The 23,625-nt window shown below is 40.1% G+C and overlaps 2 protein-coding genes across 3 annotated transcripts in view; one reads left to right on the plus strand and one right to left on the minus strand.

The window, feature by feature from the left end:
- The window catches only part of LOC124148517 (condensin-2 complex subunit D3-like), a 58,729-nt gene extending 57,150 nt beyond the window's left edge, over positions 1 to 1,579 (minus strand). For both annotated transcript variants that reach the window (XM_046519625.2, XM_046519623.2), the window contains exon 1: positions 1,496 to 1,579. In XM_046519625.2, the coding sequence (XP_046375581.2) occupies positions 1,496 to 1,559 (64 nt within the window). In that variant the 5' untranslated portion in view covers positions 1,560 to 1,579. The remainder of the gene's footprint in view (positions 1 to 1,495) is intronic.
- A 296-nt stretch (positions 1,580 to 1,875) lies between these two features.
- On the plus strand, positions 1,876 to 21,681 carry LOC124148518 (2-amino-3-ketobutyrate coenzyme A ligase, mitochondrial-like). The gene is made up of 12 exons (XM_046519626.2): positions 1,876 to 1,941; positions 4,611 to 4,840; positions 5,792 to 5,881; positions 7,452 to 7,671; positions 9,002 to 9,098; positions 9,779 to 9,865; positions 10,144 to 10,226; positions 11,055 to 11,164; positions 12,478 to 12,579; positions 13,438 to 13,516; positions 16,146 to 16,193; positions 17,192 to 21,681. Exons 1-12 carry the CDS (start codon positions 1,923 to 1,925, stop codon positions 17,299 to 17,301), a joined length of 1,275 nt encoding a protein of 424 aa, XP_046375582.1. The 5' UTR covers positions 1,876 to 1,922; the 3' UTR covers positions 17,302 to 21,681.
- The last annotated feature ends 1,944 nt before the right edge of the window (positions 21,682 to 23,625 follow it).

Raw genomic sequence — 23,625 nt, forward strand, 5'->3', positions numbered from 1 at the left:
TACGTATCAGATTGTGAGCAAGGTATCGTGATACATATGAGATTGCACAGTTGGTGTATCACCCCAACCCTACTGTGGCCATGCTCAACCAGCACGCTCACTTGGCCCCATGAGTTTAACAACATTCACAAGTTCTACTTGTTCAGACTGCAAGTGCTACAGAAATATTTCATTAGCAATTTCATGTAAAAAGGCAAGTGTGAAAAGGTTAACTCAAATAATTGTAGCCTTAAATATATTATATGGTTCCTTTGTCTTTGACTGGGCATTAAATGACTGAATTGTCAGACACAACTTTGCACATGTTGCAGTGACAAACTTCTTTTTCCCCACAGGCCCCTGAAGCAGGATAGTGATATTACTGAAACACAGGACCCAGTTAAAATTAAGAAAGCTTACTGTAACATAAAGTAGATGGCCTGTCTGGCTATTCAAAATCCACCCCTTCTCTGTCTGTTTCATTTTTTTAAATGGACACTGCTCATGAATCATGTAAGTTTGATGAGAAAATATTTTTCGGGATGAAGTTGTGTGAATGGTTAATTCAAAGATCATCTCGGTAGAATGACACAACTGGCTGTCACTTTATAATCTTCTGTACAACAACATCTTTATTGGCTCGTACAATCGCCACAAAATGAGGCAGAGACTGAAAGAGAAGCCAAGATTTAATCTCAGAGTGAAGGAAATAACATTTTAGGGGTGAGAAGTTGGTGACCCCCTGGGTAACTCAGTTGTTGCCAACATTTAGGTCAGTTAGTTTGGAGAAGGGCTAACTTTTGAAAGGAGCAAGTCCTGGCTATATAAGATTTTGTTAAATGTAGGTCCATATAAACAGACAAGGTACGTCACTCGCCATCTTGGCCAAAGTGTTTTACATATATATATACCGTATATATAGTCAAGTGACAGAACATTTTCATGAAAATATTGGAAACCACATAGTCAGCACCCAAGACGATAAGACTTCTGCCTTCTGTAATCTCCCCCCCCCCCCCCCCCCCCCCCCCTTCACAAATATATATATATACTTGGAAGAAACATGTTATATGTAAATTATATATAACTTTTAAGGGGGGATACTGGCGGACGGAAGTCTTTCCTCTTAGCAATCTTACTAGGCCTAGTTTGTAGCCTTTCCTACCTAAGTGTTAGGCCTAGGTCTACAACCCCTGCAGCACAGTATCAGAATACGTGTCTGAGACCTGTGTAGTGGTAAATTCAGGGTTCCTTGTGACTTTGGTTCGCAATTTGTAACAAATGTGCATATGTCTTTCCGAAACATTCTGTTCAATTTCCGTATACATGGGAGGCATAATGTATTCATCATCTGTCAACGTTTGGTCAATATTTATCAACAAACAAGCTGTCATCGACTTGAGAGAAACATATCCTATGAAATTCTGGACATAAGAACGTGTATCGACATGGGAAATGTAGTTTATCCTAGGTACATCGAATTTAAAAGATTTCGCGGGAATACATTGGTAATCACCTTCGGAAACCAGGGTAATTGGAAGCGCAGTAGCGACTTCCACAGTCCGCTCAATCTCCGCCATTTTTCAATTTTGCCGCTATTTCACCCACTTCCGTCTATTATTTAAAAAGAACATTAAATACGAAAGTTGATTTATAGATAAATTTAATCTTAACTCTGATGAATAGGTGATACATCACATTAATTCTAAAACTGTCAATGCCACCGTATATTTGTGAATTTAACACTACTGAAATAAACGTTCTCCGTTAACCGTAACAGTAAAATATCAGATTAAAAACGGGCACTTGCTACCCTAAATCTAGAACGAAACGAAAGAAAATATTGATTGGCTACACGGGACACACCTTCGTAATTTTATTGGCTAGATCTACAAAACTGGGTACACGTGAGGTCACCGTCAGTGTGCAGTTGTGGCGACAACATGGAGGTTTTAAGGAAAGGTGAGATTCGAGAAATGTAACGTTGAAAACGTTCCTGGCTTTATTGACAATTCAGGTTTACTGCATTACACGTTGGCAATCAATGATAAAGTGACACTCTGGAGTTAAATTAAATGCCTCAGATTTAGTATCTATATCTTCCATATTCGATCAAGTGAAGTGGAAATGTAACGACTGAATTAGCGGTGTGTTTAACAGGAAAAGACAAGATAGGTGCACAAGTAGCATTCGCCTTTCTTATCGATTTTTCCCCCTAACCCCAAGTTCACCAATGTTAGCATGCATTTTCGTGTATATGGCGTTCTTTCAAGGATATGATGTCGATGTTATAGGCCTATTTAATTTTGAATTGTTTGTTTGTTGTTTAACGCCGCACTGAGCAATATTCCAGCTATATATGACGGCGGTCTGTAAATAGTCGAGTGTGGACCAGACAATCTAGTGATTGACATCTTGAGCATCGATCCACGCAATTGGGATGCATCAACCAAGTCAGTGAGCATGTCCACCTGATCCCGTTAGTCGCCCCTTAAGACAATTTAATTGGAGATCAATTTAAAATACCGTATTCGACATAATAAGCACCCAGGGCGCTCTCAAAATTAGAAATAGGGGGCTCTTATTAGAATAATATTTTGGGGAAAAAAACAGAGTTTAAAGATAAATTTCATGGTTATGCTGACAGCCTGAAATGTTTATGTACGACAGATGTATTTTTCCAGAATTTTATTGCCCATAATTAAGGGTGCATATAGCACACGATTGTGTATTATATGCAAATAAATTAGTCTTGTGTACATTGATCAATCGGAAGGGGTGCTAATTGGGATTGTTCACCAGCCAATATATCAGCAAATGTCACCGTGGGCGCTTATTTGAGGGGGCGCTTATTACGTCGAATACGGTACTTATTTTCAAACATGTTACAAGGCAGATCTGTCCATGTTGCTTTTCTACATCACAAAGCTAACATTTGATGCCTTTGGATTTTTTCAATCTCATTAAAATCAAATCTTAGTTCTCGCTATCGCTTAACAAAGATCTGAGGACATCCGAGTAGGGGTCACCTCAGAACGATCTTTCATCCGACCAATCAGAGCGTCGCTTACCAGATCATGAAAGTGACAGTCGGAATGTGATTTCTAATCATGCATCCTTGAAAACTTTAACACGGGGTATTCTGAACGATAGTTAAGGGTTTAATGACTGAATCCATACAATCTAGAACATCTATTAGCGGTTTCAAAATGTTCTTTAGTTCAGGTTTCAAATTTTTAATCGAGAATTTGTCAAAATATGTTTCGAAACGTAGTCGCTAATTTGAAATTAGTGTCGTAGAGCACGAGAAAGCTGCCTTCTGATTGGTCATTCCATTGGTCGGTCAAAGTTCGGGCAAGGTCTGTCTGACATGACCCGTAATGGGATGTCCTCAGATCTTTGTTTAGCGGCAGCGAGAACTTAGATCTGATTTTAATGAGATTGGGATTTTTTTAGTGTATTATTAAATTTGTCCCGAATGGACTTATATTAAAGGCAAATAAGTGTGATCAAAGTTATTCAAACACCAATTTGTCATATAATATTGTTATGATATATTTCAAAGTAGCAGTTGATTTCATAATAACATAAATACCAGTGAAACTACCAGTGAAATCTTATACTTATTTTATATACATAATAACCTTTAATAAAGTGATATGTATACACATAAATAAATACTTTAACATACATGCGTATTGGTCATCATGTATTATGTCATTGTATGTCTGGTCCCTCAACTCCAAGGGGGCACAGGTGGCCCAGTCTTCTTTGGTGCCACAATTTTCTCTGCAGAGTTGCATCCCTTGGGGGTGCCAGGAACCTATGATTATGGGTTTGAATACTGGTTCACCTCCTGATTATGTTTCTATAGATTTGTCAGCATGATACTTGTGCTTGTGGGTTTGAACAAAGTGGTAAACATCTCAGACCTGCATCACTTCAGGCTTTCCTCTCACATTAAGCTGACACGCAGTGATATAACTGGAATACTGTTAAGACCTGCGTAAAGCTCAACTCACTCACTCACTCATCCAATACTACAAGCACTGCCTCTATGCCTGTGTACTCAATTAGCTGTGACAGTAGCTGCGTCATGGAGAGGTCCCTAGTATTGTATTGATTGAGTATGGTTTTACGCCGCTTTTAGCAATATTGCAGCAATATCACGGAGGGGGGACACCAGACATGGGCTTGATACATTGTACCCATGTCAGGAATAGAACCGGCGTGACGACGCTTCATCCACCAGGTTACTCCATCCCCCATCCCCCAGTATTGCATGCAGCCAACATAGCCTATGTAGGCATCAGTCAATTTGTCTTAAAGACCCCTTCCATCAGTCACACCACACCACACCACACCACACCACACCACACCACACCACACCACACAAAATAAGGTAAAAAAACCAAGGTAACATCATAATCATGATAATCCAGAATAAAGCTTATGCACAAAAAGAAATATATACCGGTATGTAAAATATTTACATAATGCTTTTGCAATTTTTTTTAGTTTGTTGGCACAAGTTTGTGAATTACCTATCTCTATATTTCTTTTTGGTAAACAAACTTAGCCCAGAATTTGTTGTCATTCATGAGGTATAATATAAAATTTGTTTTCCTCAGGTTTGACAGGAGTTAGCTCCCTTGTACAAAGGAGCCTTGTGATTGGACGCGGAACTGCTTCCTTGTCTGCTACCAGAGAGCTGCTGGAGCAAGAGCTGGAAGGTATCCGAGATGCAGGCACGTTTAAATCAGAGCGAGTCATCACTTCTCGACAGGGATCTTCCATCAGGGTTCAAGGCCAGTCAAGTAATATCCTCAACTTCTGTGCCAATAATTACTTAGGTTTGTCGGTGAGTGAGATGCCATTACATCATGATTATTATGATGACTTTACAAACCCTAATTTGTTCATTATCATTTTTTATCTTAAACACAGCCTTTTTTGGCATAAAGAGTAGCATCCCTAAATTGCACCAGGATCAGCTGATTGTGGGTTCAACCTCCAGGGGTTGAAAATTTATGAAAAATGTTACTTGCCCTATTTTAAAATGTACTTAACCAAAATCAAGCTCATAAATTCAGTAAAATGTTACATCTACAGAACTGAGAATCAGATACAGTATTCCCTCGCTATTGCGCCCCTCAATATAGCGCAAAGACAGTTATAGCGCACGATAACGCATGGCTCCCAAAATATACTTACATATTTAAGAAAATCAATTTTTACACTGACTCAATGTTTTTCCACCCATCTCAAAAAACATTATCAGCTGTTCACCGCAAGCATGTAGCAAATTACCAGTCAACAAATCTGAACTAAAGTACGCAATTTAATCCCATTATCATACTATCTGGTTATGAAAATGTGTTCATTGTCAATCTCATTAAAATCAGATCTTAGTTCATGCTACCGCTAAACAAAGATCTGAGGACATTCCATTACGGGTCATGTCACATACTAAACTGGTGCCTTTTGATATTTAGCACTTTTAGAATTTTATATTGTTTATGTTTCCATGACAACAAGTTGGATTTTAGTTATAATATAGGGTGGGTTCACTTATGGAGTATAACAAATAAACTGTTAAATATTTCCTTGCCAAACATTGCATACTGAACTGGTGCCATTTGATATCAAGGAGTTTTAGAAATGTTTATTTTAGAATTTCCATTGCAGCTATTTTGACATGGGCTGAGAGAAATGTTGGGTCAGTTACCTGGTTTGGGACCATAACATGTTAAAATGGGCGGGGGATATAGATGACTTTGTCGACTATACGCTTGTTGCATTTGTTTTAAAGGGTCACCCAGAGGTCATTGAAGCGGGCAAGAAAGCTCTAGAGACGCATGGCGCTGGTCTCAGCTCTGTTCGGTTCATCTGTGGAACGCAGGTTGGAGTGATGTATTACTCACGGTTTATCTCAGTTTCAATAGATTCTTGTTTCCTGTGACATTTGTAAAAACTACATGTGTAGGAAGGGAGGTTGGTTATACCCCGACCTAAAAGGGTACGGGTATGTAATTATACCTAGGAAATCCTTCCGTCCGTCCGTCCGTGCGGTTTGGGTAGCCTAGTGGTTAAAGCGTTCGCTCATCACACCGAAGCCCCGGATTCGATTCCCGACATGGGTACAATGTGTGAAGCCCATTTCTGGTGTCCCCTGCCGTGATATTGCTGGAATATTGCTAAAAGCGGCGTAAAATCTCACTCACTCACTCACTTCCGTCAGTCATTCGGAGGTATTTTTTTATGTGACCTATAACTTGAAAACTACAGCACTGATTGTTTTCAAACTGGATGAACACTTTTTACACCCATAGGAGATGTGCAGTGCAAAGTTTGATTTCAATATTTGGATTTTCCTAAAATATACATTTTTTTTCTTTTTTACTTAAATTTTTCTGAAACATTTGTGCGACCCACAACTGGAAAACTATTGGATAGATTCTTTTCAAATTTAGGGAACAGTTCCATACTAATAGAATAGGTGCAGTGCAAAGCTTAATTTGATATGTGCAATTTCTGAAAAGAATATGAAATTTTTTTCATGTTGTGAACTTTATTTTATTTTTATTGTGAATATTATTTTACTTCAACAATTGTGCAATTTATAACTTAAAAACTACTTTATGGATTCCTTTCAAGTGTGGGTTACACTGCAAACCGATTGATTTGATTTTGATAAGTGGATTTTCTGAGAAATTTTGCTTTTTTCATGTTTTGAACTTAGAAATATGTTGGAGTGGAAGTAGGGGGTATTAGGTGAAAACAGATAATAGTCTTGGTTCTCAGGCACCGCCCGCATCAACATAAAGTTCACCACATGTTTGGTTTTTATTTCCATTTTGAAAAATAAATAAAAAATCCTTTAATATTCCAAGTCCAATGGTGGTCAAATTCTCTATTCCGGTATTTTACTCATCAAGGAAAACATTTATGTAGTGAGACTCTTTCCCAGGTTGATTGTACACATTGTTTATTTGGTTACATACTAGTTTGAACAACGGAGAGGGAAAAAAGACTACGCCCGCACTATATTATCAAAAACCATTCCCTGAGAATCAATACTTATATTTATTTAAGCCTTATTGAACCCTGCTCACTTTTCGTCTTGTTTTTCTTTTTACTCTGCTATGTTAGAAATCTATTATAATATCTCATCTCTAGTTTACCAATTGACACTTTTTGGCAGTTGCCCCTTTGTCTCGAAGAATCAATGCCATGACTAGGTTCCTCCGCGAATCTGGCACCATGTATGGCATAACGTGCAGAAAGTCTGAAACTGGTGCAAGAACAATATTTGAGTTGAAAGTCATTTTTTAACAGTGATTAAAACTTTGTAAATATTAGGTGAGAGGGCTTAGGTAAAAAGAAATTGATTTTTACAAGCCTTATCTGGGATTGTGAAAACTTTGATTGAACACTGTTACCATGGTTACAGTGATGCTGATGTGTTCCAGGACATCCACAAGGACCTTGAAGCTAAGATTGCAAAGTTCCATGGCAAGGAAGATGCCATTTTGTACATCAGCTGTTTTGATGCCAATGCTGGCATCTTTGAAGTGTTACTGTCCCCTGAAGATGCCGCCATTTCAGATGAACTGAATCACGCCTCCATCATCGACGGCATCCGTCTGTGTAAGGCACAGAGACATCGCTACAAGCACAGGGACCTCAAGGGTAGGGACTCTTATGATGTGAATTCAGGGGTTTACCTTGACCTGCTCACAAGTTGATATTTGGACCCAAGATTGCAGCAGATGTCAGTAAAAATTCACATAGTTGAATTAAAATTTCCAAAATAGTTGTATGACTGGGCCAATAAAGTGAGTGAGTGAGTATGATTTTACGCCGCTTTTAGCAATATTCCAGCAATATCACAGCAGGGGACACCAGAAATGGGCTTCACACATTGTACCCATGTCGGGAATCGAACCCGGGTCTTCGGCGTGACGAGCGAACGCTTCATCCACCAGGTTACTCCATCCCCCATCCCCCAGTATTGCATGCAGCCAACATAGCCTATGTAGGCATCAGTCAATTTGTCCTAAAGACCCCTTCCATCAGTCACACCACTAAAGAGGAAGACACTATAATATGTTTACAACATTGCATTTAATCAGCGTTGCAGTACAATGTTAAAATACCTCTGACCTAAAGGAAATAAGAACTTAGAGCAAACTGCAATTTTGAACAAATAACCATTGTTGATATTAAAATCCCTGGCATTGTAAATTAAATAGGTTTGTTTGCTGCAGTCTGATTGCTTGAAAAAGAGAGCCCAATACTTTTTGCTGCATTTGTAAACTTTTCTTGATCCCATGGAGATTCCAGGTTCAATCTCATTAAAATCAGATCTTAGTTCTCGCTATCGCTAAAAAAACATCTTAGGACATCCCACTACGGGTCACGTCAGAACGACCTTTCATCCAACCAATCAGAGCGTCGCTTACCAGATCATGAAAGTGACGGACGGAATGTGTTTTCTAATCATCCCACCTCGAAAAAATTAACACAGGGTATGTCAAACGACAGTTACGGTTTTCTTTATTATATCCATACAATCTAGGCTATCTATAAGCCATTCCAGAATGTTCTTTTTATAAGTTTTAAATTTTTTAATCGAGAATACGTCAAAACATGTTTCGAAGTGTAGTCGCCAGTTTGAAACTTGTGTCGTAAAGCTCGAGAAAGCTGTCTTCTGATTGGCTAATGTCGATTTCTTGTCAGTCACTTCATTGGTCGGTTAAAGTTCGCGAAAGGTCGTTCTGACATACCCCGTTATGGGATGTCCTCAGATCTTTGTTTAGCTGTAGCGAAAACTAAGATCTGATTTGAATGAGATTGATTCCAGGTTGGAATCGATCCCCATGCAGCAACCTAGGATCAGGTGGTCAGGTTTTGTGACTTGGTTGATTGCGTGACATCCTACACTGACGGCGTGGGACGTTGCTCATAATATCAATCAAAGCTTTGTCTTAGTTGGTAATACTTCAGTTGTTTTTTATAGACCTTGAGAGCCAGCTTCAAGCCACCCAGAAGCTTCGGCAACGGCTCATCATCACTGACGGCGTCTTCAGCATGGACGGAAATGTCGCACCCCTACCGTAAGTGGCACTGCATGTAAGACAGTCCCATGGGCATTCAAGGTTAAAATCCCAGCAACGTATGCTGGTCGTAACAAACAGCTTACTTGAATGGGTGGTCTGGCTCAGTGACATGGTTGATTGTGTGGTTGAATCCCTGAGGTGGAATCGTTTTGCTTATGATGAAAATCTCTAAATCATCTGGTCCAGACTCAATTATTTAAAGGCCTCCATAGATGGAATGTTGATGAGTGTGGCTTTAACAACAACAAGATAAATGTTTTTGCCTCCATGATGCTGGGCATACCTCCCCAATGAGGCCCGTGAAGATCTGGGGTAGAATAGGCCTTAAGCAACCCATGCTTGCCGTAAAAAGCGACTATGCTTGTCGTAAAAGGCGACTAATGGGATCGGGTGGTCAGGCTCGCTGACTTGGTTGATGCATGTCATCGATCCCAATTGCATGGATCGATGATCATGATATCTATCACTGGATTGTCTGGTCCAGACTCGATTATTTACAGACCGCCGTCATATAGCTGGAATATTGCTGAGTGCGGCGTTAAATAACAAACCAACCAACGAACCTCCCCAATGAGTTACTTGCTGACTGTTGTGTTGTTACTGATTTACCAATTCTCTGAGTTGTCAATTGCATACATTTGTTTATGTAACAACTTATCATTCATTACCACCTGCAGAGATATCTGTGACCTTGCTGACAAGTTCAAGGCCATGGTGTTTGTAGATGAATGCCATGCTACTGGCTTCTTTGGCAAGACTGGCAGGTGAGGGCACTTTTATCAGCTACTTTGTGACAAAATATTTAAAGGAGGAAGGTTGATAAAGAACTCCTTATCATGCTTATTGGAAATGTCAAATGTCACGCTGGAAATGTCAAATTTTTAACCTCACTATATCTGCATTAGGTCATGCTATTCATGTTTAAACAGAGAAAATAACATTTCAACAACTGGAATATTTTGGCTTCTGTAGCAGTAGTTTTATTAGTTTTTCTTTCAACTTTGACATCATATAACCGTGATGCTGCTGTTTCACTCCACAGAGGCACAGAGGAGTATTTCAACCTGAACAACCGAGTGGACATAATCAACTCCACCCTGGGCAAAGCTCTAGGAGGAGCAGCTGGTAGGGCACTGCTTCAGGGGTGACGGTGGGCATGTTCAGGGGTTAGAAGGGTGGGCAGGGCACTGCTTCAGGGGTGATGGCGTACATGTTCAGGGGTTAGAAGGGTGGGCAGGGCACTGCTTCAGGGGTGACCATGTGCAGGAGGATCGGCAGGGCACTGCTTCAGGGCTGACGGTGTGCAGGAGGGTGGGCAGGGCACTGCTTCAGGGCTGACGGTGTGCAGGTGGGTGGGCAGGGCACTGCTTCAGGGGTGACCATGTGCAGGAGGATGGGCAGGGCACTGCTTCAGGGGTGACAGTGTACATGTTCAGGGGCAGGATAGTGGGCAGCCGGGGTGTGGCAGGCAAGGGGAATGCTAGTTGGGCTATCCATGTTAAAGGGTAGGCAGGTTAAGGGAATGCATATAAAGTTATGTAGGTTCTAGGTATGCATATAAGGGTATGTAGGTTCTTGGTATTCATATAAGGGTATGTAGGTTCTTGGTATTCATATAAAGGGTATGTAGGTTCTTGGTATTCACATTAAAGGGTATGTAGGTTCTTGGTATTCATATAAAGGGTATGTAGGTTGTTGGTTTTCATATAAAGGGTATGTAGGTTCTTGGTATTCATATAAAGGGTATGTAGGTTCTTGGTATTCATATAAAGAGTATGTGGGTTCTTGGTATTCATATAAAGTGTATGTAGGTTCTTGGTATGTATAAAAAAGGGTATGTAGGTTCTAGGTATTCATATATAGGATGTGCAATTGGGTAGGGTCATGCATATATGGGTAAAGGTTATAACTGAAACTTGTAACTACCGCTGACACTGATGATTGTATCTCCAGGTGGTTACACCACAGGGCCGAAGCAGTTGATCGACCTCCTGCGCCAGAGGTCACGCCCCTATCTGTTCTCCAACACTCTGCCCCCACCAGTAGTGGCCTGTGCTAGCAAGGTGAGCAGTTCTTCGGGGTTACTGGCAAGGTGTTTTGGGGGGTTACAGGCTCAGCACCCTTGATGTTACAGGCAAAGTGTTTTGGGGGGTTACAGGATCTGTCTCCTTGATGTTACAGGCAAAGTGTTTTGGGTGTTACAGGATCTGTCTCCTTGACGTTACAGGCAAGGTGTTTAGGGGGGTTACAGGCTCAGCACCCTTGATGTTACAGGCAAAGTGTTTTGGGTGTTACAGGATCTGTCTCCTTGATGTTACAGGCAAAGTGTTTTGGGGGGTTACAGGCTCAGCACCTTTGATGTTACAGGCAAGGTGTTTTGGGGGGTTACAGGATCTGTCTCCTTGACGTTACAGGCAAGGTGTTTTGTGGTGTTACAGGCTCAGTATCCTTGATGTTACAGGCAAGGTGTCCTTGGGTGTTACAGGCTCAGTATCCTTGATGTTACAGGCAAAGTGTTTTGGGGGATTACAGGATCTGTCTCCTTGACCTAACAGGCAAAGTGTTTTGGGGGGTTACAGGCTCAATATCCTTGATGTTACAGGCAAAGTGTTTTGGGGTGTTACAGGATCTGTCTCCTTGATGTTACAGGCAAGGTGTTTTGTGGTGTTACAGGCTCAGTATCCTTGATGTTACAGGCAAAGTGTTTTGGGGTGTTACAGGATCTGTCTCCTTGATGTTACAGGCAAGGTGTTTTGTGGTGTTACAGGCTCAGTATCCTTGATGTTACAGGCAAAGTGTTTTGGGGTGTTACAGGATCTGTCTCCTTGACGTTACAGGCAAGGTGTTTTGTGGTGTTACAGGCTCAGTATCCTTGATGTTACAGGCAAAGTGTTTTGTGGTGTTACAGGCTCAGTATCCTTGATGTTACAGGCAAAGTGTTTTGGGGGTTACAGGCTCAGTATCCTTGATGTTACAGGCAAAGTGTTTTGTGGTGTTACAGGCTCAGTATCCTTGATGTTACAGGCAAAGTGTTTTGGGGGTTACAGGCTCAGTATCCTTGATGTTACAGGCAAGGTGTTTTGGGGTGTTACAGGCTCAGTATCCTTGATGTTACAGGCAAGGTGTCCTTGGGTGCTACAGGCTCGGTATCCTAGGGAATAACAGGCAGGGTGTTCTTAGCGTCACAGTCGATGTGTAATACCCAAGGTGTTCTTGGGTGTAACTGGCAGGGTGTCCTTAGTGTAACAGTCAATGTGTAACAGCCTAGGTGTGCTTGGTGTAACAAGAAACGTGTTCTAGGGTTGTTCCGGAATTAAAATATGTCGTCCTGCTTTGAATGTTTTCCTCTAACATTCTTGAGTGTATGTTCCTCCAGGCTTTGGATCTGATCATGGCTAACACTGACCTCCCCCAGAAAGTGCTGACCAACACCAGCAGGTTCCGCACCAGGATGATGGACGCAGGATTCAACGTAGCAGTAAGTAGGGCTTGACCTCAGTCAGCACTTGATGCAGACGTGTTGACATGGCACAATGTGAAGATGGAATTCATTAGGGCTGGGACAGGTTACTCGGGTACCTGGGTCGGATGGGTCCTGAGTAGGACCCGAGTACCCACAGTACTACCCGAACCCGTGGTTAGTCACAGGACATATTGTTTAATGACAAAAACTCACTATAGCTCAGTGGTTACACTACAAGTCACTAATGTTCACATTTCTTTTGACTTGTATATGTTAGAGTAAAGATAAAGTTTCAGCAAACTTCAGTGTGTGCATGATCTGATCGTTTGATACATGTATCTAAATAGATTTTGCCAGGGCTGCAGTAAAACCATTCCCAATCAGACATTTTGTTCCCAACTCTTGAGACATACAGCAGGTACCCGTGTAGGGTCGGGTAACAGGGTGTCGGGTACCCGGGTAGTAAATTTGGACTCATCCCACCCTAGAATTCATGTACTGGAATTCAAGTATACTGTATCAAAGCTTTATACAGTACTTGCCATAATGAATCTTGTCCATGATTGAATATTTCAGGATTGATATATCTAGTGTAAAAACTGTATTAATTTACGTAATGAAAGAGACAGGATTTCAAGGTTTATATAAAGGCTTAAAAAAATAAAAGAATTGGTTCTCAGGCAATGACTTTTGAAAATATAGTGCGGGCGAGCGGTGGTTTTTATTTTTGGCTTGTTCTAACAAGTTTGTTGGCAGACTTTATAATGATGCGGGCGGTGCCTGAGAAGCAAGACTATTAATGTTTTTAGCCTTAACATTGTGTGTGAGTTATCATATCCTCCCGTATCCATACCAGTGCATGTGTTTTCTCAGGGAGATCCGGAACATCCTATCTGCCCGGTGATGCTCGGTGATGCCCGACTGGCAAGTACATTCGCTGATCAGATGCTTGGTAAGGGGACAACTGGATCACTATCGACTGGACATGCTCTATCTACTAGATAACATTATTTACTAGAATCATCATTATCCATAAGACATCAACTAACCGTGTTGGGATCCGGGTTCCCAGCAAACTATACTTGTCGTAAGAGGCATCCTAATGAATTGGGTGATCAGGCTTGGTAATGGCATGGATCATTGCTTACAATATCAATCACAGGATTGTCAGGTCCAGACTCGATGAGTAACAGGGCGCCGTGAGGTAGCTGGAATATTGGTTAGTATGGCATTAAAAACCAAACAAACACTGTCCACTAGACACATCACTGTCCACTAGACACATCACTATCTACTAGACACAACACTATCTACTAGACGTAACACTATCTACTAGACACAACATTATCTACTAGACGTAACACTATCTACAAGACAACACTATCTACCTGACACAACACTATCTACAAGACATAACACTATCTACTAGACACAACACTATCTACTAGACACATCACTATCTAACAGAAACAACACTATATACTAGACACAACACTATCTACTAGACACAACACTATCTACGAGACACATCACTCTCTACGAGACAAAACACTATCTACTAGACACAACACTATCTACTAGACACAACACTATCTACGAGACACATCACTATCTACGAGACACATCACTATCTACGAGACAAAACACTATCTACTAGACACAACACTATCTACGAGACACATCACTATTTACGAGACACATCACTATCTACGAGACAAAACACTATCTACTAGACACAACACTATCTACTAGACACAACACTATCTACGAGACAAAACACTATCTACGAGACAAAACACTATCTACGAGACACATCACTATCTACGAGACACATCACTATCTACTAGACAAAACACTATCTACGAGACACAACACTATCTACTAGACACTACACTATCTACGAGACACATCACTATCTACGAGACAAAACACTATCTACGTGTCATGGTGTAACAATACAGCAGTACAGTATTGTGTTGCGACACAAGGCTCATGATACAATACATCGCTTTTTCTTATTTTCGGTTTTTCTTTCTTTGTTATTTAACGCCGCAGTAGTGGGGCTCAACACACAGTTGTTTTTTTAGATATAATGATTTGTTTGTTGTTTAATGCCGCACTCAGCAGTATTCCAGCCAAAGGATGGCGGTCTGTAAATAATCGAGTCTGGACCAGCCAATCTAGTGATTGACATCATGAGCATCGATCCACACAATTGGGATACGATAATTTGCATCAACCAAGTCAGCGAGCCTGATCCCGTTAGTCACCAAGCATGGGTTGCTGAAGACCTATTCTACCCCGGATCTTCACTGTTGCAATACATCGCTTAGAACCCCTGTATTGCAATACATACGATATGATATGATACGATACATTACATTACAAGTTATATTGCTGTAAAAACATGTGAACATGTCTCTATAAAGTTTGTTATAAAGTGATTGCAGTGATATCAAGAATTTACCAATGTCAGTAAAATTAGATCCGTTGCTCCGATAAAACACCTCTCTGCGTGAAGATAAGACAATTCCCCTCATATGAAGTCAGGTAAACTTCTGATCAGACAGTCAGGATTATCCAGTGTTGCACATCTCCATTCTATCATGTCTTCCGCTGTAGCTTCATCATGTCGTCTCCCTGATTCAAGAGAGTTAACAGACTTATAAAAGTTCAGTTTCAACCCTTCCTGAACTAGGCTAGAATTATGGAATTACATTTGGCTGAACTAACGAGTCCATGAATAGTCCAATCAAAATCGCGTAACAAAATTGGCATCCGGTTCGTAAACTGACGAGCAGATGTCAGTCAGTTGCAGGATTTGCAAAGCATGTGGCCCCCAATAGAGCATCAACAGATATTTTCTAAATCTTTTCATGTTTTTAATCAAGTTTTAATTTTGATGCAGTTCGCGAAGTAAGATTTTATTACAATATAGATTTTGATTATTGATCAGATCTTGACTGTGCGCCGCCATTTTGTTTGAAGTAAATGCAAGTATTATGAGATGTGAAATCTCATTGGTCAATAGGAGGGACATAGAAGGGACATAACTCGTAATAGCCTCTGGTGGCGCTACGATCGAACCAAGAAATTCCAGCCTGGTTCGGTAAGTGTGGAAACTGGACTTTTACAGTCAGTTAACTCCCTTGCCTCGGGAAGATGCATCATGGAAGTGACATCACCATGTTCATCTCTTTCATCATCACCTGGCATGACCTCCTATGGAGGTGTCGTCAGATCTTCTTACAGAGAGGCATAGTAGCAGAAGAATTTGTTTGTTTGTTTATTTGTTGTTTAACGCTGCACTCAGCAATATTCCAGCTTTATGACGCAGTCAGTAAATAATCAAGTCTGGACCAGACACCTAACATCAAGAGCGACGATCCACACAATTGGGATACAATGACATGCATCAACCAGTCAGCAAGCCTGAACCTTATACGTAACCTATTTTTCCTGTGGCCTTGTTAAGATACTCTAATTAGCAAACGGACCTCCGCACTGTACAAGAGACTGGTTAGCCCCATGTGAAGGCACAGCTGTATCATGTATCAAGGTGTCTCTTTCTTCTTTCGTAGATCGAGGAATCTACGTTATTGGGTTCAGCTTCCCAGTAGTACCCAAAGGTAAGTACAAAAATTGGTCCTTTCCAATTCATGTTTTTTTACCATGTATACGATTCCTGTGAAGGCTTGGAGTGAGTGAGTGAGTTTGGTTTTACGCCGCTTTTAGCAATATTCCGGCAATATCACGGCGGGGGACACCAAAAATGGGCTGCACACAATGTACCCATGTCAGGAATCAGCATGACGAGCGAACGCTTTAATCACTAGGCTACCCGACCGCCCGTAAAGGCTTGGAAGGCCCTTGACATGAAGTGCTGCCATTGGGCATAGGCATGGGAAAGATGCTGGTCTAAGGCACCAGCTTTGTGTGCAGTCTGCCTTCATGAGCTGTGTCAGGTGTTGTGTATTGGAAAGAAGAGTGAGTGAGTGGGTTGGGTTTAACGCCGCTTTGAACAGTATTCCAGTTACATCACAACGTGTCAGCTTAATGTGGGAGGAAAGCCCGAAGTGATGACGGTCTCAGAAGTTTACCACTTTGGTGAAACCCGCGAGCACGGGTATGGTGCTGACAAACAGGGGCGAATCATGATTCGAACCCACAATCATAGGTTTCTGGCGTGCCCAAGGGACGCAACTCTGCACAGCGAATCGCAATGCCTTAGACATCTGGGCCACCCGTGCCCCCTTGGAAAGAAGAATCACATTTGACTTCAGTCATGATCCTTGGGCTATCAGGAACTAGCCTGCCCTAATCGCTCTATTATATTATTTATAAAATAATGCTATTTTTGTTGGTATTTATTAAATAGCAACAAAAATACTTTTCTTAATATATTGTATCTGAAAGTTATAGAGAAACTGTTACTTGGCTGTGATGAATTAGTGTAGACAAAAGAAGTTTGAATAATGTTTTCACCATAGCCAAAATTTTGTTACCGGTATATGTGAAATTAACATCAAATCTTCAATTATTTAAGGGGAATTGTTCTTCATAGTTGCAGATTTTCAGATATGGTAGTGTAAGATATAATTTTGTTGACATTTGACTTTTGACACAGGAAAAGCAAGGATCCGGGTGCAGATTTCAGCTTCACACAGCGAGCAGGACATTGACAGAGCAGTAGATGCCTTCATCGAAATCGGCAGAAAACTCAACGTTGTTCAGTAAAAATCAAACACACATATCTCATGAGGATGAGTCATTAAATATTTTGTGATTTATGATTCTTAATACAGTAGAACACGGATATAACGAACATGGATAGAGCGAACAAACTGATACAACGAACTGTTACAAAATCCCTGATTTATCTCCTTTTTATTATCATATAAATTTACGTACATAAGAAACTCTCTACAGAACTAACGCATATAGCGAACAGATATCTAATCCCCGACAAGCCCAAATACCACTAATTAGTTTTGTGTACAGCGAACTGAGAAATCTCACTCAATGTCAAGTGTCACTGACAACTGGCTGTACGCCATCAGCGGCGAATCAACACAATCAGCGGTGACAATTCAACCTCATTAAACTTGCTTAATGTTAATCTTACCTGTACATGTAATTGGACTAATCATGTCTGTAAAACAAATTACGTGTATTGTCTTTTGTTTTATCAAAGACATTTCTGAGCGAAAAATGTATTTAACAAACGACGTATATAACGAACTGATTTCTCCGGTCCCTTGTAATTATTTCTTATATCCAAGTTCTACTGCATAGCATTCTATTCACATATAAAATATAATTTCATATGTTATAACCAAAACATCACAGCTTTGTAGACACTTTGCTCCTCCGTCGCCTGTGTAAGACTCTCGTAAGTCAAATGCATTTAAGAACTTAATGCAAACCCTACCGTTACGTGACATTGAAGAAATGTGTAGAGTAGAGGCCGCAAGGCTAAGGCACATGTTGCATGAGAAATATTGCCGATGTAATCTCATTTCATTGGTCTGAAACCTTGCTGGCTTCCTCTCACTTCAACCAGGCTGTGGCTTGACTCGTTAGGCTTAAAAAATAAAATATTTGGTTCTCAGGCAATGGCTTTTGAAAATATGGTGCTGGCGGGCGGTGTCTTTTTTCTTTATTGTTTTTTGGTTGTGCAAACTGGTTACAAACGAAATAAAGAGTTGTGTACAATCAACCTGGGAAAGCCTACATTAAAGTATTCTTTGATGAGTTAAATACTAGAATACAGTATTTGACGACCATTGGACTTGGAATATTTAAGGATTTTGTATATTTAAAAAAAAATAATAGAAATAAAAAGGAAACGTGCAACAAACTTTATGATGATGCGGGCCATGCCTTTTTTTTTTAGCCTTTGTTAAAAATAGTGAGTTCACCGATTTGCAGACACATGTAGTCATTGGTGAAGGAGGAACTTAGTGGATACAGATCTATGAAGTATTGATGATGCAGATGTGTTTGGAAACTGGAAACTTGTATTTCTATTTCTACAATTTTTCTAAAAACAAATCTTGAAAATTTTACAAAAATTTGTGTATTTATATTACTTATCCTATCTAACACTTTGCCGAAACAAAGGTTTCCGGTTTGTAAAAAAAACCAATTCACCCAAACACACCCAGCATCAACATGACCATGCATGCTTTTCTTGCTAATTAAGTTACACGCCCTGAACATGTGATTTACCCAGCCAATTCAGTCTCTTTCTAATCGCCATTGTGTGGTGACGTGTTAAAAACACCTAGGAAATCCATTTGTTTTTTTCTCTTTTTTCCATTTTCCACTTCAATTTTCCAGTCTTCGTCTTCTTGGTTTTTTTGGGGGGTTTTCATCATGGATAAACAGTATGAGATAGGATAAGTTTAAAAATTAAGATGTTCCTATAAGAAAGTGATCCTATGTTGACGTGATACAATGAACTTCAGTGGCATCAGGGTATTGAGATTATATATTTTGGAAGCCTAATTTGCTGTAGAATCTCAGTTTACAAAGTAGGTTGTGTTGTCACTGTGATTGTCTTTTCAGTTGCAGTGTTAAAACAACTTGGGTAGCAATGTGAAGGGCATCCTCATTTATCCAGTGTTTCATATCTCCATTTTTCTATGATACCGTAACATACCATGGACCCATTCTGACCCTGCTCTATTTCGGAAGTGGCGTCACCGACTATAACTCTTTCATTAATGTGATACACAGGAATTCTTGTATTGATGGGATCTTGAAATCAACATTAAATCAAAATGCCTTTTCTGAACGCGGATTTGACAAAGGATGTACATTCAACATCACTACCTTGTCCGAGCCTGCTCTTAAAATATCTATTTGATTCCGAAAACTTATAAATTAACATTTTGCTGGAGATGTTTCCGGAGAAATGAAACGTATGCTCATGAAGGTCAGGCGCATATTGATGTTCATGATGTCAACCATTGGATTATATATACAAACCGCCCTCATATATGTAGGTGGAATATTGCAGAGTGCGGCATTGCACAACAAACTAAGACAGGTGGACGGAAATACTCATGCTATAACATGGTCAGGTTTTATGAGGGGGGGCAAAAGTGAATTGAGTTCTAGTGATATCACTTCTTGTTTCAGTCATGAAAAAAAAATTGGAACACCTTTCTTGTAGAACTATGTCAGTTGAACCCGTCTCAAAACAAAGATGGCAGATGGTCCAGGGTATTCATTGCAACAGAATGGAGATACATGTATTATAACCACATAACTGAGGTTGTGTGAAGAACAAGGTCATATACATGTTTTATTTGACAGTGTTGTACCTGCATATAATGTACATAATACTCTGAAATATAATATATGTAATTATGTGGTTCATATTTTAGAACTTTGTTCACGATCTGATACACCGGTTACGAGAATGTTTTTCTTCTGTGTCAGTGCTGAAGGCAAGAAGACCACCTCCGTGGTCTAGTGGTAGAGCGTCAGCCCGGAGAGCGGAAGGCCCCGCGTTCGATTCCCAGCCACGTCATACCAAAAGACGTTAAAAGATGGTACTTGTTGTTACCCTGTCTGGCGCTCGGCATTAAGGGGCTAAAACAAGGACTGGTCGGCTCGGAGTCAGTATACTGTGTCTGAGTGGGTTATTCTTGTGAAACTGTGGCATGGTATCTCAGTGGGCTAGCACTTATAAATCGGCATCAGTCCGGACTAGTACACGCAGCCACACACACATGCATGCACATCACTATTTATGTACAATAATCTTGGACGCAACGTTAAACCCTATTTCACCTCACCTCACCTAAAGGCAAAACTAAACTTGAACGTACTCATCACTTGACTAACAAACCCAGATATTTTACATTGGGATGAGTCTTGCAAGTGAGAGTTATGCTCCAGCATTTCTTAACGTACAGGGGCTGTATTGCGATATATATTGAAATCATGAGTGTCAATGAAACGGAATTTACTATTGTTCTCAACATTCATAGCTGAACAGCAACTTATGTTTGATGGATTTTCCCAGGATATATTTTTAAGTGTCTCTTGTTCTTTTTTGTTTGCAAGACAATTGCACATCCTTGTTGAACTTTGCATCAATATAATAGATTTTAGTTGAAGCATACTATTGATTATATACAAACTGGTAAAGAATTATGTTTAGATAGAGAACGATAGGTGTCGTGTATCCCATAATACAGAGCCATGGGTATCGAGTTTCCCATGATGCAGAACAACGGGTGACATGTATCATCAGCTGATCATGTCATCACTATTATAGTTGCCTGCTGTCATTATTGAAGTCTTGTTCTGTTCTGTTCTAAAGCTATTGCCTGTTCATCTTCTGAATTAGCTCCATCGAAGTCCAAAATCTCCTGCATTGCTACATTCCATATTCCCACTTGATTGTTACTTATTTCTTTTTTGGTGATGGGGGGTAATTTATTATGATACCATGAACTCATATTGGGATCTCAATACTAAGTCAGTCATTATGTCAGTTTGATGTGGCCCAACATGGTGATGTGATCTGAGAACAAAAGATGAGTAAGACATTTGAACACGTCACTAACCTTTCGTATGTTAAGTAATGTTAATATAAATATGTTGTATGTATTCTACATGTTATGTAATCGAATGTAAACATTTCCAGAAATGAAGAGTATGTTATATAGTATGTAACTGAGCCCAAAAGGGTCTGCAAAGTCCTTTAAAATTGCAAACACAGGGTATCTAAAATGAATGAGACTGGCATCTTTGTCATTTGGCATCCCAAGCTTTGCAGAACTTGCAACTGGACCACAATTCAGAGCTAATCACTTCTTAAAGGGCTTAAAAATATGTTGCTGAAACTTTTGCTGAGAATCTCATGGTGTTGGTTGAGGTATATTTGTCTCATATTAGCCTGGTGATATGTTGGCCCTTCACTCACAAAATGCTCGTATTTAGTGCTATTTTATGACTATGAAGTACATAGTTTCTGCAGTGTCCTTATTTGTCTCCAGTGTTATTTTACATATCCATATTGCCATGTTGCACATGTTAATCAGATATCTTCATGCTGAAGTATTTGCATGTTGCTCAATAAATTGTGCTTTGAAAGAATGCATGTATATGTTTTACTTGACAAGATAATAATTCCAGTTTGGGCTTGACATATGCCATTCTTGTTGAAAAAGCCTCAGAAAAGAGGATTGGGTTGTCAGAATGTGTCAACAGCATGGCTGTGTCATCCCGACAGCATGGATCATGCTCATGCTGTCAACCACTAGTTGATGGGTGATTATTTGCAGGGTTCTGTATTTCAGCTGAAGAGCATCAATTAAAGCCTGATGTGTTTAAGAAAGTGTTTTCTGTCAAAACTAGAATCATAATCAGGGCAAATCTGGTTTTCAAACCAAAGTCAGCATCTCCTGGCACAACTAAGGTATGCAACTCTTCAGTCAATTGCTGCACCTTGGACTGCCAGGAGGCACAGCCTAAAGTGACGTAGGTAACAGATGTTTACCATGGTACACCTACAAGCACAGCTAAGGTGTTGACAGACCACAGTTCATCAAGGATAATCAGCAAATCATGGCACAGCTAAGGGATGCAACTCTTCACCAAAGTCAACTGTGGCATCATATACACCCAGTTCCAGTGGTGAGCTAATCTTGGTACTTTCCAAACTCAGCAGTCACTGTGCCCACCTGATGCTATTTTGGATGCCATAGGCAACATAACAAAACTAAAATATAAAGATAATAAATAAATTGCAGACAAAATGGGCAAGCATTCATGAACTTCAAAGAAATGTTTTATTTACATATCCTTTCACGAAAGACATCAAATTAAATTAAATCAGGTCTTCAACAAGCGCAAAACTCAATAATAGTGCAACAAATTGAGCACTTGCTAAAGAAGTAAACTATCCTTCAATGTTTATATTTCCAAACCCTAAAAATGTATTTCTCCTTAAATATTTGACATCTCAAAATTCTCGTACCTGATCTGTACATAATCATGAGAGAATGTAAATGACCTGTTTCCCTTACATTCCATTGACGTTCAGGTGTTCGTGAGTCAATGAGACGGACTCTTAAGTGAGTGAGTTGGGTTTAACGCCACTTTTAACAGTTTTAGTTATATCGCAGCATGTCGGCTTAATGTGGGAGGAAAGCCAGAAGTGATGCAGGTCTCAGATGTTACCACTTTGGTGAAACCCATGAGCACGGGTATGGTGCTGACAAACCTAGAAACATAATCGGGGCGAACCGGGATTTGGACCACATTCATAGGTTTCTGGCGTGCCCAAGGGACGCAACTCTGCACACCAAATCACCGCGCCTTAGACGACTGGGCTACCCATGCCCCCGAGATGGACCCTTAAGTCAGTATTATTTGTTTGTATTATCATCATAAAAATTTGGGTAAAAGTCATTCTGATGAACAAGCAATAAATCTGTTGATGCTAAACTGTTGTTTCTTAAAACAAAAGAAACCATAATCTAATGAAAGAGTCGTTTGAATCACATTAAATATAGATTTCTTTGTTAATGCTAACTTGTCAGTATTAATAAATATTGGAATATATAAACATATATATATATATATATTTATATATAGAGAAGTCTACCTTGAAACGGTAATCTATTATGAATCGTGTAATCAATAATAGCCACCCAATGTTGTATTAATGGTCGTAACTGGGATAGACATCTCCAAACAAATATGGTTCCTAAATACACATCCTGTATCCACGCGCATCGACTTCAAGTTTAACATTGACTTATGATAGTCGTAGCACAAAGATCATTTTGTGGGCCAGGGCCAATAGGCTGTCATCTGCTCATGGTGATGTGATGTTCAGTACGGTAATGCTAAACAATTGCAGATTTTGTCATGTAAATATCTGAACGTGGCACCAATGTTTGTATGATTCATATGGTGCACTTACCTGGGCAACTAGGTACTTTCCAACAGTCATAATAAGAATCATGTGGCTGAAAATGTTGCTGGTAAGATCACTTTTAACCAATAGCACTAAAACCATGGATCTCCTACCCA

This window comes from Haliotis rufescens, unplaced genomic scaffold (genome assembly GCF_023055435.1).
Source record: "Haliotis rufescens isolate VD_foot unplaced genomic scaffold, xgHalRufe1.0.p SCAF_146, whole genome shotgun sequence".
Lineage (NCBI taxonomy): Eukaryota > Metazoa > Mollusca > Gastropoda > Lepetellida > Haliotidae > Haliotis > Haliotis rufescens.

Bases quoted from the DNA above. Each gene is read 5' to 3' on its own strand.
- LOC124148518 (XM_046519626.2), top strand. The intron at 9,866-10,143 runs GTGAGGGCACTT...TTCACTCCACAG, and splicing joins TTCTTTGGCAAGACTGGCAG to AGGCACAGAGGAGTATTTCA. The intron at 12,580-13,437 runs GTAAGTAGGGCT...GTGTTTTCTCAG, and splicing joins ACGCAGGATTCAACGTAGCA to GGAGATCCGGAACATCCTAT.